The sequence below is a fragment of the Atta colombica genome, unplaced genomic scaffold, assembly GCF_001594045.1.
Source record: "Atta colombica isolate Treedump-2 unplaced genomic scaffold, Acol1.0 scaffold27, whole genome shotgun sequence".
Classification (NCBI taxonomy): Eukaryota; Metazoa; Arthropoda; class Insecta; order Hymenoptera; family Formicidae; genus Atta; species Atta colombica.
Genome location: NW_017259370.1, coordinates 1,381,459 through 1,400,367, shown reverse-complemented (window position 1 = coordinate 1,400,367; position 18,909 = coordinate 1,381,459). Strand labels below are relative to the sequence as shown.

The window sequence follows — 18,909 nt, the reverse complement described above, 5'->3', positions numbered from 1 at the left end:
TTATATTATGCATAATATAATAATATATATTATTAAAAAATCCTTTTTATTTTACGAGACACAGCAATCAACAATGTTGCTTTTTAAATACGTGTAAAATAACAACACAATGACATTTTAAATAAATATCTGTAGTGTCTAATTACAAAAAAATTTTGAAATTTTAAAACTTTAAAATATATATATTTTATATAGAGAGAGAAAGAGAGAAAAATCTTCATCTATCAGCGCAATAATATTATCAGTTAAAGAGAGCTTCAAAGGATGAGAGAAAATAGGTGATTATATTTTATAATTATAATAAGAAGTACAGCGTTGAAAATAGCAAAAGGAACAAGAACGTCTGACTTGGATGAGGAATCTGAGAGAAGATCTCATCGCTCTTTCCTTTCTATCCTTGATTCGCCCGATTTTCCTCTCTCCCGTTGTCTCCCGTTGTCCCCTTTCCCTCACGCCACCGTATCCCTTCAATCCCTCCCCGTGGGAATATACATCTCCGGTGGATTTTTATCTCCTGTCACGCGGGAAAAGACGATGGATAGGTACAATCGCAAACGCACCATTGTGAGCACCGTATCTGCCGAATGTCGGCGACGCATGGCATTGACAAGTGATATCAGACGATACTAAATTCTATGATATATAATAGGTATCGTAAACATATTTGCGTCAATTTTTGAATATTTCGAATATCGAACAAATGCTCTAAAAATCACAGCAAACTTTGTTTAATTAAAAATAAGATAAATGAATAAAATGTATGTATCAACTTATTTTTGCAAACGAGAAGAATTCCTTATATATATATTTCAAAATTTTCTAAAATCCTTTACTTGAGGAAAAGAATGAGAGGAAAAGATTGAATGGATTACTTGGTTAATTGAACAGCGTTACGATTAACAGTCGAATAATACATGATCGATAAACCGATTGCAGATTTCGCGTGAAAAGCAGGAAACTATCCTTTTCCGGAAACAGGTATTTGCACTTAGGCCTCTCTTGCGGTTCTTCCGTCTCTTCGGCCTCGTTGTATTGTGTCGTGTTGTGTCGTAAATGTCACTCATGAAATCTACCTGATGGCAAACGAATGGTAAATGCATGCTCATCAAAGCAGCACACGCAAAAGCCGCCACAGGTAAAGGTGGTACAAAGAGTGATACTATTCGAATCAAATAGAAAGGAGTGCCATTCGATCCAGTTAATCCATTAGAAGAGCTCGTTATCATAAATGTAATTACATTACAATATTAACTAATTAGAAGATCTTTTATAGTTAATATCGATTTTAATATCAATTTTTTTTAATAAAAAGTGAACAGCTAATCCTCGATAAATATTCCTTATGAAAAACGGTGGAAATCTATTGAACAAATACGACATTAACAATTTATCTCGCAATAAATAGTTAAAAATTATTCAAGTACGTCTAACTATACTAAACTATTTTTCGATTTTTTTTTTATATTTATTAAGAATAAAATCTCCGGCGCGGAGAGAATAATTTGTTCATAATATTAAAAATACGAAGAGATTGTATTGGACATTTACGATTTGTTTATATAGAATCGTTTATATCTGTTTGATTATATTACAGCCAACGTGCTCCGACTGCGAATGAGCGTCATGTGTAACGCAACAGTCAAAGTGTCAAAGAGTTAATGCCATCGAAGATTGCTATGGACATGTTCGCAATGAAATTAGCATACGATCGAATCAGTAGCTCGCTGTCGTCGTTGACCGATTGTGAGCTGTAGTAGAGGCGTATATGCCTTTGGTATTTAACGCTGACGTTTAACGCATACCGAGGCAAATGCGAAAACGATACTCGTATGACGCTTGGATTCGCATCCGCCTACATCAATAAGCGACAGCTATATGTATTTGTATGCGTTATGGAATTCCTGTGTCTACAGAGCGGATATATGTATTTAGATAGAATGCTGCGATAATACCATAAGCCTACAGCAAGTAACAAGAAACACTGCTGGCACGAAGGCAAATGTCATTAAAATTCACTATCACGCTTCATACTTATATTTATTCATTCAAATTATCTATTGATTGCTTTAAGCTTATCATCTTACGAAAAATTGCATCAATTAGATAAATTTGTATCCATTTTTAAAACTATTTTTAGAGATAGAAAAAATTAATTAACCAGTTAGTAATAAAAAAAAATTATTTTCTTTTTGTCAATCGATATAATAATATTAATAAAATTATCTTTTATAAAAATTATCTTTTATAACAATTTTTTAATCATTGTAATTTTATTATCGTTAAGTATATTGTCGATTAAAAAAAACTATATAAAATAAAAAATTTTAAATCACAATTTTTGTGTTTAATATCCCTCAGATTAATTAATATTAAGATCATCAAATAGTTAATAATTTAATATTAAAAAAATATATGAATATTAAAAGTTTTGAAGAAAAATTATTATTAAAAAATTATCTTTTACATAACAAAGTTTTTTATTCTAAATAAGAATGTCGATTGTTAATAGATTAAGTAAATGTTCAAGTTCAAGTTTTCGCATCCCTTGGCTAGCCTATCGTAATTGCGATAAAAGGTGGTTTATACCTCTTCCGACTACTGTCGATTTCCAACGTGCTAATGGGTACATTCCATCATGGTCGAACATGGGTCAAAATTGCACTCGTGGAACATTCAAATAACTTGGAATTTGCTGTCGGAAGAGTAAATCGCTTGCGAACTCTGAGGCATTAGTTGGAATTATTGGGCTTACGCTATTATTTACTGTAAATAACAACGCAATAATACCTGTTTAAGCAGTGAATGTTAATCTTTTAGTGAGGGATATGGTATGGTATTACTAAATGAAAATAATAATTCCTATTTCAATAGTAGGCAATTTTTTATCAAGAATTGATCACTGGATTTTGTCAAATTCTTCAACTTTCAAACAATACTTATAACAAGTAAATATCATTTAAAATTATTATAACATAAGTAACAAAATATTAAGCGAAGAAAAGTGATAATTTTATGTAATTCTTTTTAACGTATTGATTTTCGAATTAAGATGTTTATAAAATATATAAATTAAAAAAATTATATTCAATGTTGTATCTAATTTCATCAAGTTGAATAAATTTCGTTAATTTTTGTTAATACAATAGAATTTAATATTTGTTTGTGCTCATATCGATTTAATGAATAATTTTTTCAAATTCTTTCTTAATATAATATTAAATGGATACAAGAAATTGTTTCGTATTTATATAGATAAAGTTGAAAACAGAATCTTAGTAAAATTGCCTTGGGGCTTTAGTATACCTTTTTTTTTTTATCTATAGAGAGAAATTATTGAATCTCCTTTTTTCAAAGTATTTTAATTTTCTAATTCAATCATCAAAGCTGAATAGAAAAACGATCAGCTTTTTGTATCAATCAAACAGTACTAATAGAGATTAACGTTTGTAAAGTGACTTATATGAATAAATTGAATGAACAACAAACGAATAGAGAAAGTAAATAAAATGTTCAATTCGCATTCAATCTACTTCGTTCGTAATAGTACGTCAAAGAAAATTCCAAATAAATTTAATTTCGCGTTTATTATTCGATCATTGTTCATTCGTTATACGCGTATATACGTATATACCATCATCTTAATCCCTATACTACAATACGGCTTTAATATCCGTACATTGTGGAATTAGTACGCACGTTTAGTCAACGGTTTATCTCTCGATGACCATTCTCACAAGGAAGATCAACATGAGAACGCTCTGTATGCATATAGAACGTGCATATATTCACCGAGATAATTACTTTTCTTAATTAAGGAGCAACATCGAATATAAGCAGTGTCAGCATTATTCAGTTCCTGACATTCGCGGTTTCTCATCGACGCATTCGAACAGGTTCAGTTGTGGAAGAAGAGATCGAAAGGAAAGTCGAGGGGCCGTTCACATGGATCCGCCTCCGCCATCTCCGCTATCAAGGAGAGGGGGAGAGAAGAGAGACCGATGACGTATGTCATTAAAAACGTATTTGCTTATCTTGTAGATGCGGTAACGGCCGTTGACGACCCCACACGATCATCGTGATTCTGCGATTCTTTTTTGCGATACGGTAATCATTAAAGTCCTGGATTCCTATTACATCTGATTTTGAGTTATATTTGCTCAAGTCTCACTCTCTAAAATCTTTGAAGTGGAATTTAATTCACAGAGTGAAGACTCACTCTTAAAAATTGTCAACTGAGCTACTCTTTTTCAACACTGGCTCAACTGTCACTCTTTGCCACTCTTCGGAATTAGATTCCACTCCAAAAGTTTAAAATAAATCCCAATCGCGTTTTTTTTTTTTACATAAAAATACGCGATTGAGATTTATTTTAAACGGACAAAAGTCTCGATGCATAGCGACATTTGCGGTTAAACCAAGAGAACCGCTAAAGTTAATTTACAGAATTTTTATAATAGAAAAATGGAATTTTTAGAACTGATATATCAACTCTTTGAGAATTACATAGATAACTATACATCAATTATGTAATACATGGAATATGTGTCTACTAATTCCTATCTACTAATAAACTCAATCTTGTATACCAAAATTCCCCAGCGGTTAACCCCAAAGCTATACGCGTTTAATGTCTGAAGGCAAAGCAGTAGTTATGCCAGATGCACCCTTTGACTATGTAACTATGAAGATGCCACCGGTACCTGTATACAGATTTGCATCCAACATTTCAGTGCTCTCATGTCGCAGCAGCTAAATATAGAACGAGATAACATATTCGCTTCTATCTCGCTTGAATACATTTGATCGGAACACGGTGAGAAACTTGGTGTCGGAAAAGTTAGATACGGTGGATACAGATCTTATCGATAAAGTGCGGTACTTTACAGATACGTGATCAAAGAATGTATCACATGTGCAGCTCTTCAAGAATTTTTCATAACTGAGATCGTACGTTCTGTTTCACACAAGAGAATAAAAATATAGAATCATTCTATATCCTTAAAAAAAAAAAAAAGAAACATTCTGTAAGTACGATTTCCACGAATTGAATTTAAAAAATAAGTTAATTTAGTAAACAATTATCGTTCAGCAAAACAAAAATACAAATATATAATTTTTAAACCTGCCGGAAAATATTGTTTAGTAAAAATATAATATCCTTATTATATAATATACTTTTAAGCTCTTTTATGTTTAATTTCTATACATTACTAATATTTATTGCGAAAATTGAATTGTTACATAAATGTAAAGATAAGATCAAAACTGAAAGATATATGCAAGTCTCTAAAAAAAGTATAATAATACACGTGTATAAACGTTCTAAAGATATGATACTATTACATAAATGTAAAGATAAGATTAAAACTAAAAGCTAATATGCAAGTTTTTAAAGATAATATATATAATACGTTCTGCAGATATGATATGCTTTTAAATGGCCGATACAGTTTTGCAATTTCCATACTCAAACGATACGGAATATGATCTGCGTTGGTATTCGCATATGAAACGTACCCAAATCTCGTTTAAGCATACTAACGAAACAAATGGGACGCGAGATACATACAATTTATGGCGACGAAGCATTGTATTCGTATACACGTGATATAGAGAAATCCGCTAATTAATACCGTACCGTTAATTGCGATCGGTTCGATTAGCGGGCAGACATAGGACGGTCTGCGCTGTGAAACGTGTCGATTAATATCGATTACATTCATGTCTATTACGACACGTGGCCAACTCGACGCTGTAAAATCGTATGAGGCGATAACGAGATCTAATTCTGTCGCGCATTGCATAATGAATAGCGAATAACAAGGAACGAGCAATGACTGTTGTCACCTGTCATTCTCTCCGAGAATGCTGTCGTGTTTCCTCGCTGGTGTAAAATGGAACACGATCGCATTACAATAATGGCAATTGATTATTTTTGTGATTATCCATGTAATTGAGTAATTAAAACGTACATAAGTACTCGTAATTTAAAATGATTTTTAATCAAGCATATTTATAATCGAATTTTCAATACATTTTATTAAATTGTACATAAATGTGTTTAATACCAAATAGTCTAAAAATTTATAATGTTGAAAATAAGCTTTGTTCGTTCAAGAAGTAGAATATATGAAATATTAATGGTATATTAATAGAACGGTTTCAATGTGTTTCATTAACATGAATTTATATTAACTATTCAATATCCCAATATTCCATAATTAGTTTACAAATGTTTTAGTCAACAATTTATACATCATTGAATCATAACTGAAACGCGATAAATGAAATATACGATGTTGCTGGCAAATTTCACATGAATATGACAAAAACATTCTTTCCAAAAAACATTTTATTATCATTTAAAGTGTGTGAATTAATTACAATGGAATTTACCTTCAAGCTAATAAAATTGTTTTATATCTTTGGTAAATTCAGACGATAATTGAGTCAACTAATGTGAAGGTTCTTATAAGAAGGTTCTTATAAAGATATTGTTCGAGAATTTTCTTACATCTAAAATATTTTTCGTTTCACTCAATTCATCACACAATGCAGAGTTTGAACAGAAATTTACCAAAGGCGACGGAAAAAGTTTAATAATAGAAACTTTCTATAATTTTAATATTTTTAAATCAAAAAGCTCGATAACTTTTAATGAGAGAATCCATTGCGGAATTTTAATATACATGATAGAAGAATTAATAGATTGGCGAATATTACTTGAACGAGGCATTGTTTACTTAATATCCGCCGATATCCGCATTCCTACATAAATAATACTCATTATTTTAATTAATAATCAACTCAATTTGTTCGAGCTTCATCAGAAATTACGAGGAAACAGGTACTAGAAAGTTCCGTTAAAATTACATACTTTAACCAAAAAGATTATTGTAAAATATGAAGATAAAATACATCCGATTTTTCCCAAAGTTGTAAAAGCATTCATGTTTCACCGTTGTCTGCACTGTACTATATATATTCGCTTTTGTCCCTTTAACAAGTCGTTGGTTCAAACTTGCACTGTGTGTCATATTTTTCGTCCCTTCCGGCTTCTCGGTTTACTATGTCGTCTCTGTCGAGTTGTTGGAGCGAAGCATAGATGCAAGAAATTACGTGTGGTCGCAGATAGTCGTTGCGTTATATCGTTACGGATCAATTATCTCAGTAATGTAGGATATTAAATTTCTCCTTTTTTTCTGTTTTTCATATCACTCACCTTTTCCAATTTCCTTCCCTCTCCTTCTTCCACCTTCTCTTTTTCTCTTTCCGTCTCTATGTCGAGTTAACCCGGTAGCCTACTTCTCGATGCCAACAGCCCATAGGCTTTCGAAAATATTCCACACGGCTGTTTCCAATGCGGTCACTTTAACGCAAGGTGCCAAAAGGTAACGACAATAACCAACTTAAGATTTTTGTGCCAACCATTGACGAGACTTTTCTACACGAAAGACGGAATGCGGTTTCAAAAAATTTGATCGTATCCCCGGATTAAGATGAACTAAAGTAAATCTTAGGTCTGTTTTTTATGGCTGAACTAGTGTACACTTTTGGAACTTAAAGTTAAATGGATATAGAGTTGATATTTGACGAAAATGAGAAAGAGAGTTCTAGTCCAGGAATAAAAAAACAGACCTTTTGAGAGAAGTATATTGAATCCACTCACCACGTCGGCAACGTTGCCGGAGCCCTCCCTCATGCCATCCCTGTCCGTGTGTCCTTCTGAAAAATAATAACACATTTGTCAGTAAAGATATTATGTATTCTTTCATCAAGATATAAATATTCAATTTCGCGAAGATGCATCTCTCTTAATCTTCTGCGACATATATTTTTCTACTAGTTCAATTTCAACAAAATTTGATATTCGTGAGATTTTTGGGAAGATTGAGATGTGATGATATTATACTTTATAAAGAACTCAAGTATTACAAAAAAAGGAGTAAAAAATGTAAAAAAAATGTAAAAAATTTGTAAAAATCGTAACGACTGAACAGAATATAGGTATGTAACTATGCCGCAAAAAAGTTAATCAATTGATGTACGTTTTCACTAATGGATTGGATTGGAATGAAAGTCCCAGCGCTACTTCATTTGCATCATGTATACATGTTAAAAAAAAAACACTTTAGCATTTATACCATAGAACAGATAGATAGAGCAAAGTTTCAGCTTTAACAATCTATTTAATTTTTTTTTTAAATTGCGGTATCTTTTATTTCATGGAATTACGAGCAATCAAAGTTAAAATGCTCCTTTTATTTAATCCCCAATAATTCGATAACAAAAAATTTTAGGGACACTTAAAAAACAATTTTGTTAGGAAAACTTTAAACTTTTACTACATTAGAAAGTGGAAAATTTTCGTAAGTTTTTTTTTCACGTAACAGGTCCATAAATTGAATAGAAAATTTTCCATTTTGTCATACAGTTTTCTATATGTAAAAATTATCAAATTCACAGAAATTTAAAAGACACACTGATCTTCCAAAAGTGGGAATTTTAAGCTTTAAAACTTTATTTTAAATTTAAATTTCGTTTATTTTTAACAAAGTTACAGCTGTTTGAATTTTGAAGTTCGTAACGCTACGAACTTTTGTTCTAACCCAATAAATTAACTTTAATCTCAACTCAACTTATTTTTCATCTTTTTAGAATTTCTAAAATTAGCAAAAGAAGAGCAAATTGAATCAAAATTAAAATTAATCTATATCGATAAAAATAGACGCGAGATTTATTGATATTTTTTACATATAGAAAACTGTATGACAAAATGGAAAATTTTCTATTCAATTTATGGACCAGTTACGTGAAAAAAAAACTTACGAAAATTTTCCACTTTCTAATGTAGTAAAAGTTTAAAGTTTTATATATAACTATTTAAGAACTGTTTGCTGTACAAATCTGCGTCTCTCTGAATAGAAATGATGCCGAGGCGAAATTCGAATCGACGAAGCACGAATCGCCGCAGATTCCAAACTGCGAACAATAAAGATAAAAGATTGCTAAAAGAAAAATGGAAAATGCGCGAGGAAAGAGGAAAAAATATGTTATTCGATTCATATGCAACACAAGTTGTCCGCATATTTCGTCAAATTATTAGAGTGGACGATAATAAGCGATAATTAATCAGAGATATTGATGGAAATTGCGAAATAATCGATTTTGCGAACGTGAAAAATTTTTCCGTCAGATTTCCGCTGTATGTCACATAACGGCGACCATTGAAACAGAAAATTCTGTTCGTGCGTTTCGTGCAGCATCTTTCAGATGTAAATACAGCTAATAAAGACAAATGGATTCAGCAAACGGAGTGCTGCCACTGGCGAACAGTAGATCCGGAATTTTTTCAAGTCGCGTGCTCTTATATTTTCCTGCATATTAGTCTCTTCAAAATAAAGCAGAAACTCTAATCAGACTATGAAATTTTTATGTTGGGGGATGCTAACTTCACATACATTTCCTGCATACAGAACGAAATAAGTTCATGAGATTCAGACTTGGATGGGACTTCCTCAAAGAGAAGATTTAAATAAAATATGTAAATAAGCGGTAAAAAATGTATATAAAAAAAATAAATCAAGGAAAAACCGCTGAAATGAAAAAGATAAATTGACTCATTAGTCAATGCAATGACCATATAATATTTACAAATTTTCCGGGCAAAAATATTCTTAAATTGTTAATTAAGGCAAAAAAATATTTTTTGTATAACTAATATAGTTATCTATTAATTAGCAATATTCTTCATTAAAAAAGTCTAGAGAGATTAATTTATAACTTAAAATGTGTTCTTTTCCGAAAAAATGTTTTGAATCGGTGTACACTGGCAATAAATTACAATAAAACAAATATAGAATAATTTGTTTCACTTCAACTTATTGCATAAATATATACCGGTTCAGAACATTCTTCAAAAAGAAACCTCTAGGCTTATAATTTAAACACTCATTGTAAGAAGAAACAAAGTACTGCTGGTAAGTCTATAATATGAATGTGAAGTTGAAGACCACGCAAACCAGTTTATAAAGTTAAGAATAAAAGTAATTGTAAAGACTATCAAAATACAATCATGGTTATAAATATAACTTAATATTTGCTGCGACAATACTAAGAAACTGTTAGCCAAACTATCTTGATGTAGTTGGACCGTCGCTTCGTTAGTACAAACTAAAATAGTGATGAAACAACAAGACAATAATATAGTTATATAGACTTTAAGTACAAGAATTCGTAATAGACTGTGACGATTATACTTAGTTTAGAAATAATTTCTTAAAATGAATCAAACGATACAATGCATACAAACTTTTTGTATGAATAACATATTCGTATTTTTCGTTAATATAGCTATACAGCTTATTTTTGTAATCTATTCAATAATTATTACATGGAAAAGAGAATTTAAATAGCATCATCGAATGTTTATTATGCAGATGCAGAGTATCCGGTCTTTTTCTATCGATCCAAATAATTCATCTAACAACTTTCATCTAAACTTTAAATCTAAATAAATCCTACATTGTTATAATCATATGAAAATCGATACAATTATTTTTAAAGACACATCGATGACAACGTAAATGCACTGCACCCGTTACACCCCTCGGTTTGAAACGATTCTGAGTTCAGACAAATATTTTTATTTTTGTAGTTCAACTACAATTACTGCACAGAAAGGATGATTTAATCAAATTTTTTAATGAGTCAATACATTGACAAATTTTTGTGTAAATAACGTATTTTTCGTTAATACAGCTATCTTATTTTTTTTTGAAGTCCAACTATAATTACGACGGATAAATAAGAAGGATTTCATTTAAAAATTTAACTAAATATACAGTAAAAAAATTGCAAATTTGTATTAGAAACGGTCCACTCAAGTCCTCGTTAAAATTTTGTATTGAATTTTTAATATATCGGATATTAATTTAATGTAATATAATTATATTATTTAAATAATTTGTGTTAAATTGATATTCAAAGAATTTCTTAGTATCAGAATAATATAGTTCTTGAGTAAATAAATAAATAATATAAAAATGTATTTTAAAACATATAAATTCTAAGATGAATAAAATATATGTTAATTTAACATATCATAAATGTTAATTATAATGAAAAAAATATACTTCCACGGTTTGTTTTTACAAACTGTATCAGTATTACTTTCTTTGGGCTTTTAATATAATCTATTTTTGTGCTACTTTCTAACATATTCATCTTGTACTTAAATCTTATATTTAAATTTAAGTGGACCGTGTAAGACATGTAAAATGTGTTAAATTTAACACAAATTTTTCAACGGTATCACAGATGTGAAAATAATTTTGTTTGATCAAAATAATTATTAGTTCAATAGAGTGGCTGAATAAGATGGCTAATTGTAATTAAGCCAAAACATCCTGTCTTATGTATTTATATTAAATAAAATTTTTAGTAATTTAACACTAATTTTTGCTCGCCCTCTTATTATTTATTCATATATTGTTGTAGGTATACGAGCGAATTTTGTTTACTTTTCAAAATAATTATGAACGCTCAAACTGATTACTAAAATGTCAAAACTTTGTGCAGGACTTTTGCTCGTCATGCTTGAGATTCATATGCAATTATTTTAATAGTCCAACAGAATTATTTTCACGTCTAGTTAAATTTTTAAATTCAGTAAAATCGTTCTTTCTATGTACAGACGATTAACATTATATTTTCTTATTTTAGATTGATTGATTCCGCTTGTAATTTCGTAGTTGAAATGTGTTATCTACTTTCTTCAATTTTCTTGTTGCTATACTGTTTTTTTTTTCTTATATATAATACAAGTTTCGAATTAGAAATCACTATCAGCTTTCATAAACACGCCGGAATCGACGCAATCGTTTTCCTGAAGTGTAAAGGCTTTTTAACTCTCAGGCGGGGTCAGCTTTTCCTCGCGATCGCGAAATGGGGTCTCGCGAGCGGCAGAATTGTGTGTTCCGCTGCTACACCGCTTTCTCGCGAAAGTACACTAACCGGAGAGCGTACGTGATGGCGAAATCGGTTCGAATCGACACGACAGCGGCGAGTTGCTACCGTAATGCGTTCAATCAGGATTTTACAGCTGCTATGCTTTACTCGAGATTAAAGTTTCCTTCAAAGCATTGTCAAACATTAAAAAGGTGCGAAATCAAATTTTTTTTGATCATTGACCATTGACTTTTTTTCACCATTTGCCTTTAAGTCTAGAATGCGGAAAGATGTATTTATTGGAGTTTTATTGGCAATCTGTTTTCCGAGCGGCACCGATCTCTCTAAATTTCTTGGAGTTAAATCTCACTTCAAAAGAATGAATAGCACTATTGAAAAAGAGTGAAAATATTTGCACTCTTGAATAAGAGTGGCAGATTTTCACTCTTTTTAGAGGGGGGGGGGGAGGGGAGGATGAGATTTCACTTTTTTAGGGTGAGAGTCACTCCAAAGGAAGGAAGTCTTATTCTAAAGGATTGAAATCTTACTCCAAAAAAAAGTTAAAATCAGTTACTCTTATTCAAATATTTTCACTATTTTTTAATAATGGCAGTATTTTTTCAAAGTTTAGAGGATCATGTGGAACCGAGATTGTTTATATCATTCAATAAATAAATTCCGAAATAATGGAAATTAGCCACAATTTGATCAGTTATATCTCGAAAATTTAGTTTTAGGAGGTCGTGCTCATTGATACTTTTATAAATCAGAACATGAAACTACAATTTCCCAAAATATGAGAAGATTTGACCGAGAACCAAAATTCATAAGAAATGTGTAGGGTTCTTTAGAGAGTATATTAGAGAGTAAATTTCTCTATTATTTTTATAGTATATAATGTTTTTCAAAAATAAGGCTCTTGTACTTTCCAACCGAACTTCTTATATTAACTTCATGTTTTCTCCTTTTCTTTTCATGATGGAGAAAAAGATAAAGGAGTTGCAAGAAATTCAGTTAAAACTCAGATAGAATATAGAATATATCATAATAAAATCATTAAGATAACATCAGTTAAAGTTATTTTAAGAAAAGTCATAATAATAATATTTGATATACTTTTGACGATAATTGTGGTAAATGTATTTAACATGATAATGTTATTAAGTAATTTCTTACAATTAGTTAAAAAATTATTTAAAAATAATTGTTAAAAATTAATCACAAAATGAACAAAATGTACAAATGTACAAAATGAACAAATTGAACAAAATGTATCGAATTCCCTTACTTTAAAAATAATATAACTTGTTAAAAAATGTAATATTCGAGTTATTACTGTAAGTAAATTACAATAGAAAAATGTAGGTATGTTAAATTTAAAACATTCACGATCTACTCAAAATTTCATGTCCACTCAAATTTTTGTGTTAATTTAACACAAAATCAATCTAGTGAGACAGTAACACAAATATTATGTAAAAAATTAACACAAAAACACTGACACAATTTGTAAATAAACTCTGGAAGCATTCTTTCAAAATTATGTGTTTATATTTCGAATGTGTCATTTTTAACAAATTATCCTTGATTTGTTACAATATTTTATAGAATATCCAAATCATCACGACTCAAAAAGGATAATATTTCAAGAATTGTGAAATAAAAATGACGAAAATAACATTGATCATGTTTCTAAGAATATATTTTTTTGCTAGTAATATTTGATTAATCAATAATTTTTTCAGGTCAAGTTGAAAAATAGTTTTCTTTTCTGGAAAAAACTTATTTTTTTTACTTGTATCACTTTTGAGGTAAGAAAATCAAAAAAACAATTCCCAAATTGATTTCAACTTTACATCATCTTGATTTTTATTATTACGATTTTATATTTTACTTAAGAGAAAAAAATCTATTAAACGTAAATTCATCAAGAAGACAACAGTTAGAATCTAAGATTTTAGCAAACTAGGGTGATCAAACTATTCGAAAGCCAACGTTGAAACTGTTTGATCGATCATGTTCGACCGACTCGAACGACTCGAACGAGACACGAAGAGCAACACGAGCATAAATAAACGTTCATCGTAAACGGAAATAACTGGTTTCTCGTACGTTCTCCTCGAATCGAGATCGGACAACTTTGCCCGAATTCGACTCGATTTCGGTAAAGCGAATCTAAAGCCTTCAAAGGAAATCTCGGAGTTCTCTCGAGCTCCATCACAAACACTCTCGATTTCTCTGTTTACTTTACAAACGGGCACTCACCTTTTTTACGAATTGGCAAAATCTTGGCGATCCTCGACGCGCCCGCGTAATCCAGATCTCGATCGAGGACTGCCGCCCCCTTCACTCCGCCCACCGTCGTTGATTCCGATATTCCGTTTTCCGCGATCGCGATCGCGCGCAACGCCGATCCTTTCCTCTCTCCTTTTCCCCCCTTTTTCTGGAGGGAAGGCCGCTCTTTCTCTCCCAACGGCACAATCCTAACCTTACACCGATACACACACACACACACACACACACACACACCACTATAGTAACATACGCGACCGGAAATTCCCGTCAATTTCCGCGACTCCGTCGCACACCTTCGCACTACGATCACTTAATCCACGACGATTAGAAATTGCAGAATATTTCGTTCATTGATCAACTCGATCCTTCTTTTTCTTTTTCTCTTTCTTTCTTGCTTTCTATATATCACATACGAAGCGATCAGTAGATAAAGACACTAAATCGGTGATCCACAGGCTCACTTCACTCGCGCGCGATTCCATCCGAATTCGTTGGGCCGTCGTGCCGAGCCGCCGTTCGAAAGCGGCGAAAATCTCGGAGAGTTTCGGCATTCTCCGCCGTCGCGCGCGAATACGAGAAAAAACGCGCCTTGTCGTGGATCGCTCTCTGAGGCGTTCTTTCGCAGCGTCGGCGTCGCGACGCGTCGCGTCGCGTCGGAATTACGACGGCCGCGACGCGCGCTCGTGATTCCGAGCCGAAGTTAGAAGCGAGCGAGAAAATCGATTTTCGTTGAAATCACCGGCGTTGACGATCCGTGCGACTGACTTCGCGAATTGAACAAAGAAGAGGCACGGCCGACCGCGAGATCGTCTACCTGTCATCGAAGAATTCAAACTTTCCGCTGGAAACTCGTGCGCATTCGCGCGTACTTAGAAACTTTTAGATCTGTTTTTTACTACTGCACTCTGAACGTATATTTGTTTCACTTCAATTTATTGCATTTTGTGTATTAGTTCAGAAAGTGCAGCGATAAAAAACAGACCGTTTGTATGAAAATCTGGCAACGAGCAAATCTGTCAGAACAAGAGTGAGAAAGAAGGATAGATGTAATGTTTCTTTTTGTACAAAGAGTGTCTCAAAACTGATAAATATTTTTAAGAGAGATTGTAATATTTTAAGACGAATGGACTTTTAACAATAAATCGTTATTTACTTTTTAAATTCTTTGAAATAGGCTCTCATTCTAAAGAGTGAAAATTGAATGTTGAGTCAGTCTTAAATGGAGTGGCTCAGTTTTCAATCTTTAAGAGTGAGATTACACTTTTCAAAGTTTTTATTTTAAAAGTTTTAAAGAGCGATCTTTAAGTTTTAAACTGTAAGAAATTGATTAATTGTAATCAATATGAGAAGAATAATTGACTATGATTAATCAATTTTTTACGTCTTAAAACTGAAAGTTAAGTAACGGTTTATTGTAGAAAACTTAGAAAAGTTTAATATGAGAAAATACTGAGGTTAAGATAGTTTTAAAAAAGCAGAGTTTAAAAATTACAAAACAAAATTACATTAAAAACAAATAAGACAAAATTAGAATTATTTTTGCAAACTTAGGGATAGCAAGAGGATTAGTTCGATGTTGAATTTTCTTATTGTCAAAGGCATGAAATTCGTGGACCTTCACATTGTCTTCTTGCTATCTTTGAGCACGCGAGATTCTAATCTTTAAACTCTTTCTATTTGTGAAAATCATCATAATCATTCATAACTTTAGACTCTTTGTTTTTCTTAAAATGAGAAGAATGTCTTTAAAATATTTATCGTTAATTTTGGGACACCTTATATATATTATCTCATTCTTATACTACTCTCTAAAACTTTTAGAGTAAAAAAAAAATCTCATTTTCGAGAGTGAAATCTCACTGTTAAAGATTGAAAATTGAACCACTCTTTTTCAAAACTAACTCAATTTTCATTCTTAGACATACATTTCACTCCAAAGAATTTAGAAAGTAATCACTCATTCTAACTTATTAAAGTTTACAAAAACGACGGGCCAATCAAAAGTTTGTCACCTCGTGACCAGAGGATCAATCATATAACAATTTTTCCTTAGGATAGAAATATGAAAAGTGAATTTTTTTGTATTATGTACTATGTATTACGTATTACTATACATTATGTATTATGTAATACCTGAATACATACATAAAAATTTTCACTTTTCATGTTTCTACGATAATCAAGATCCAAAATTCTGTTAAACCGTAATGATGGATTACATGATGGATTGCCAGTTGCGGTTCTCGATTGAGGATTCTATTTTAGTCAATGACGTTATAGCTAGTTCGTATTAACTGCACTGTGATTGGCTAAAGTAGAACAATCAACCGGCAACCTGAAATGACGGTTTTACAACTAGAATACCGTCAACGTGCTGCAAAATGCTTTGAAACATTCTTTCATTGATCAATTAGTAAAATTCTTTCTTTTGATTGGTCAATCAAATACTGCACAGCATTTATAATGAGACTATTGGTGATTTCTAGCAAAAGATAATGCAATACAATAATTATGTTCAGCAGAATATTTATTTTGCAATTGTTGGAAGTTTTCTTCGCGTTGATTGGACTAAATTTACGCAGATCTAAGAATATAATCTAATTAGTGCGAAGAAAATTTCCAATAGTTGCAAAATAAACATTCTGCTGAACGCAGCCAATAATCATTTTATCTTTGTTTAATACTGACAAACAATAAGACTGTAATAATTCATTGTGTTCATTGTGTATTATTGCCTGATTTTATACTGAACTTTACTAAATGTAAATTTACTAAATATTTACTTAAATAACTAACTAAATATTAACTTACAATAAATAAATATTTACTCAATAAAAAATGACACTTAAATTAATAATTCTTATACCAAATAAAATATGTTTACATTTAGTAAACATTTAATAACTATTCAAACAAATATTTATTAAAATTAGTACATATTTTTACAATGTAGTTTAATTACAATCTCAATTCAATTCTCCATCAAGTCTAAGAATTAGAAAGAGATACATGAAGAGTAAATTGAAATTAATATACATTAATAGAAACGGGCATGTGTCATCTGTGTATTTCGCTAGAAAGCATCCTTTGACAGCACTCATCAGGGTTTTTAATATAGATCGCTCGCGAATCTGTGAATGAATATTCCATTCCGTCCAAAAATCGAGGCTATCTTATAAAAAGAAGTTTTCCCAAGAATTCGCTGCGAAACGTGCCGAAAAGAGATGCTTATCGCGCGACGATGACAAGTTGCGTTGTGTCGCGGTAACTTCGTTCGACTTGAGACTCGTGCGGGGAACGTGAGGAACGTATAAGACGGGCGGGACGCGATCGGATGGCTTTCTCAAAATTGTCCATACGGCGTGGCGTCGACGCGACGGCCGTGGATTTTCTCGTCGTTCTTATGACGAAGTTATAACGGGCGAAAAAGAAGCGAGGGACGGTGACGAAGGGTAACCGAAGGGAAAAAGAGCGGAAGGCGCGAGGGGGGGAATATACGACTTTTCAAAAATACCACGCGCCGACCAATCGCGGTACACACGCGTATACGGTGATTCGGCGCGGCCGCGATTTACCGACGGGACCACCGACGAGAGCAGGACGAAGAAGAAACTCAAGAAACGAAGCCGTTACGCGCGCGAGTGCGCCTGCTCGCTCTCCCTCTCTCTCTCTCTCTCTCTCTCTCTCTCTCTCTCTCTCTCTCTCTCTCTCTCTCCTTCCCCCCCCGCCACACACACACACACACACACAAATACACGCGCACCTCAATTCCGATATACGTGTGTACGTTGCCCGCAAGCGTACGTTACGCGCGCACACAACGCACACGCACGAACGATTGTCGTTTTGCTAAAGCAGCGTAGGAAGGCCAAGCGCTGACGCGTTAGAGAGAATTCAACACAGACGCGCGAGAAATGCGCGAGCGCACCGCGATCGTGTCACCGCGCTGGTGGCGGAGTGCGGACGCGTTCTTGCCTTGTGCGCGTTCTCTCCCGCGTCCTCGCTCGCGTTCGCGCACGAGCGATGGCCCAACCGGTGTCGGTCCGTCACGATTGTCGCGTCCGCGCACGCTCCTACGACGCGACAGACTTACAAACTGCGACGGCGGCAGCAGCAGCGACGACAACGATGACCGATGACGAAGGGACAATTTCGGACCCCTCGAGGAACCGAGACGTTACGTCCGGTTTCAACTTTGTAGCGCGAGCGGACGGGATCGTCCGTCCGACCGACCGACCGACCGACCGACCAACCGACCGACCGGCCGAGGTAACTTAAACTGAACGCCAGCGCGCCTACGGTAAACGAGATTAAACCTACGTGCCGGTGAAGCCGCCGCCGTTGGCCAATCCGTGCCCGGCTTTACGCCAATCGACCAATCAACGTAAGGTCTAACCTGGCGAACGGTTATCCCAGGTGCAGCCAGTGAGGCGCCATTGCGCTGGCACGTTACCTGCTCCAAGTATGCGGCGAAACGTGGAGGGGATAAGAGCAAGGGTACGAGAGACAATATGCGACATGTGTATGATGTGTAGGGGAGAGAAAGAGATGAAGAGTGTTTGGAGAAACGGCCGAATTACGCCGGACTCTCGGAAGAGAATCGTATCGGACACGACGCGGCGTCTTGTTCCTCCGCTCCGATCTCACCAAGAATGATTCGTGACG

At 33.3% G+C, this 18,909-nt stretch overlaps 1 protein-coding gene across 2 annotated transcripts in view; it reads right to left on the bottom strand.

The window, feature by feature from the left end:
• Positions 1 to 18,505, bottom strand: part of LOC108689553 (putative mediator of RNA polymerase II transcription subunit 26) — a 92,519-nt gene extending 74,014 nt beyond the window's left edge. Inside the window, exons 1-3 of one of the 2 annotated variants that reach the window (XM_018196361.1) lie at positions 18,338 to 18,505; positions 14,215 to 14,642; positions 7,670 to 7,725 (exon numbers count right to left, since the gene is read on the bottom strand). In XM_018196361.1, the coding sequence (XP_018051850.1) occupies positions 7,670 to 7,702 (33 nt within the window). In that variant the 5' untranslated portion in view covers positions 7,703 to 7,725; positions 14,215 to 14,642; positions 18,338 to 18,505. Of the gene's footprint in view, positions 1 to 7,222; positions 7,445 to 7,669; positions 7,726 to 14,214; positions 14,643 to 18,337 lie in introns of those variants that run through there. The other variant, XM_018196362.1, reaches the window with a different exon arrangement.
• Between the last annotated feature and the right edge of the window lie 404 nt (positions 18,506 to 18,909).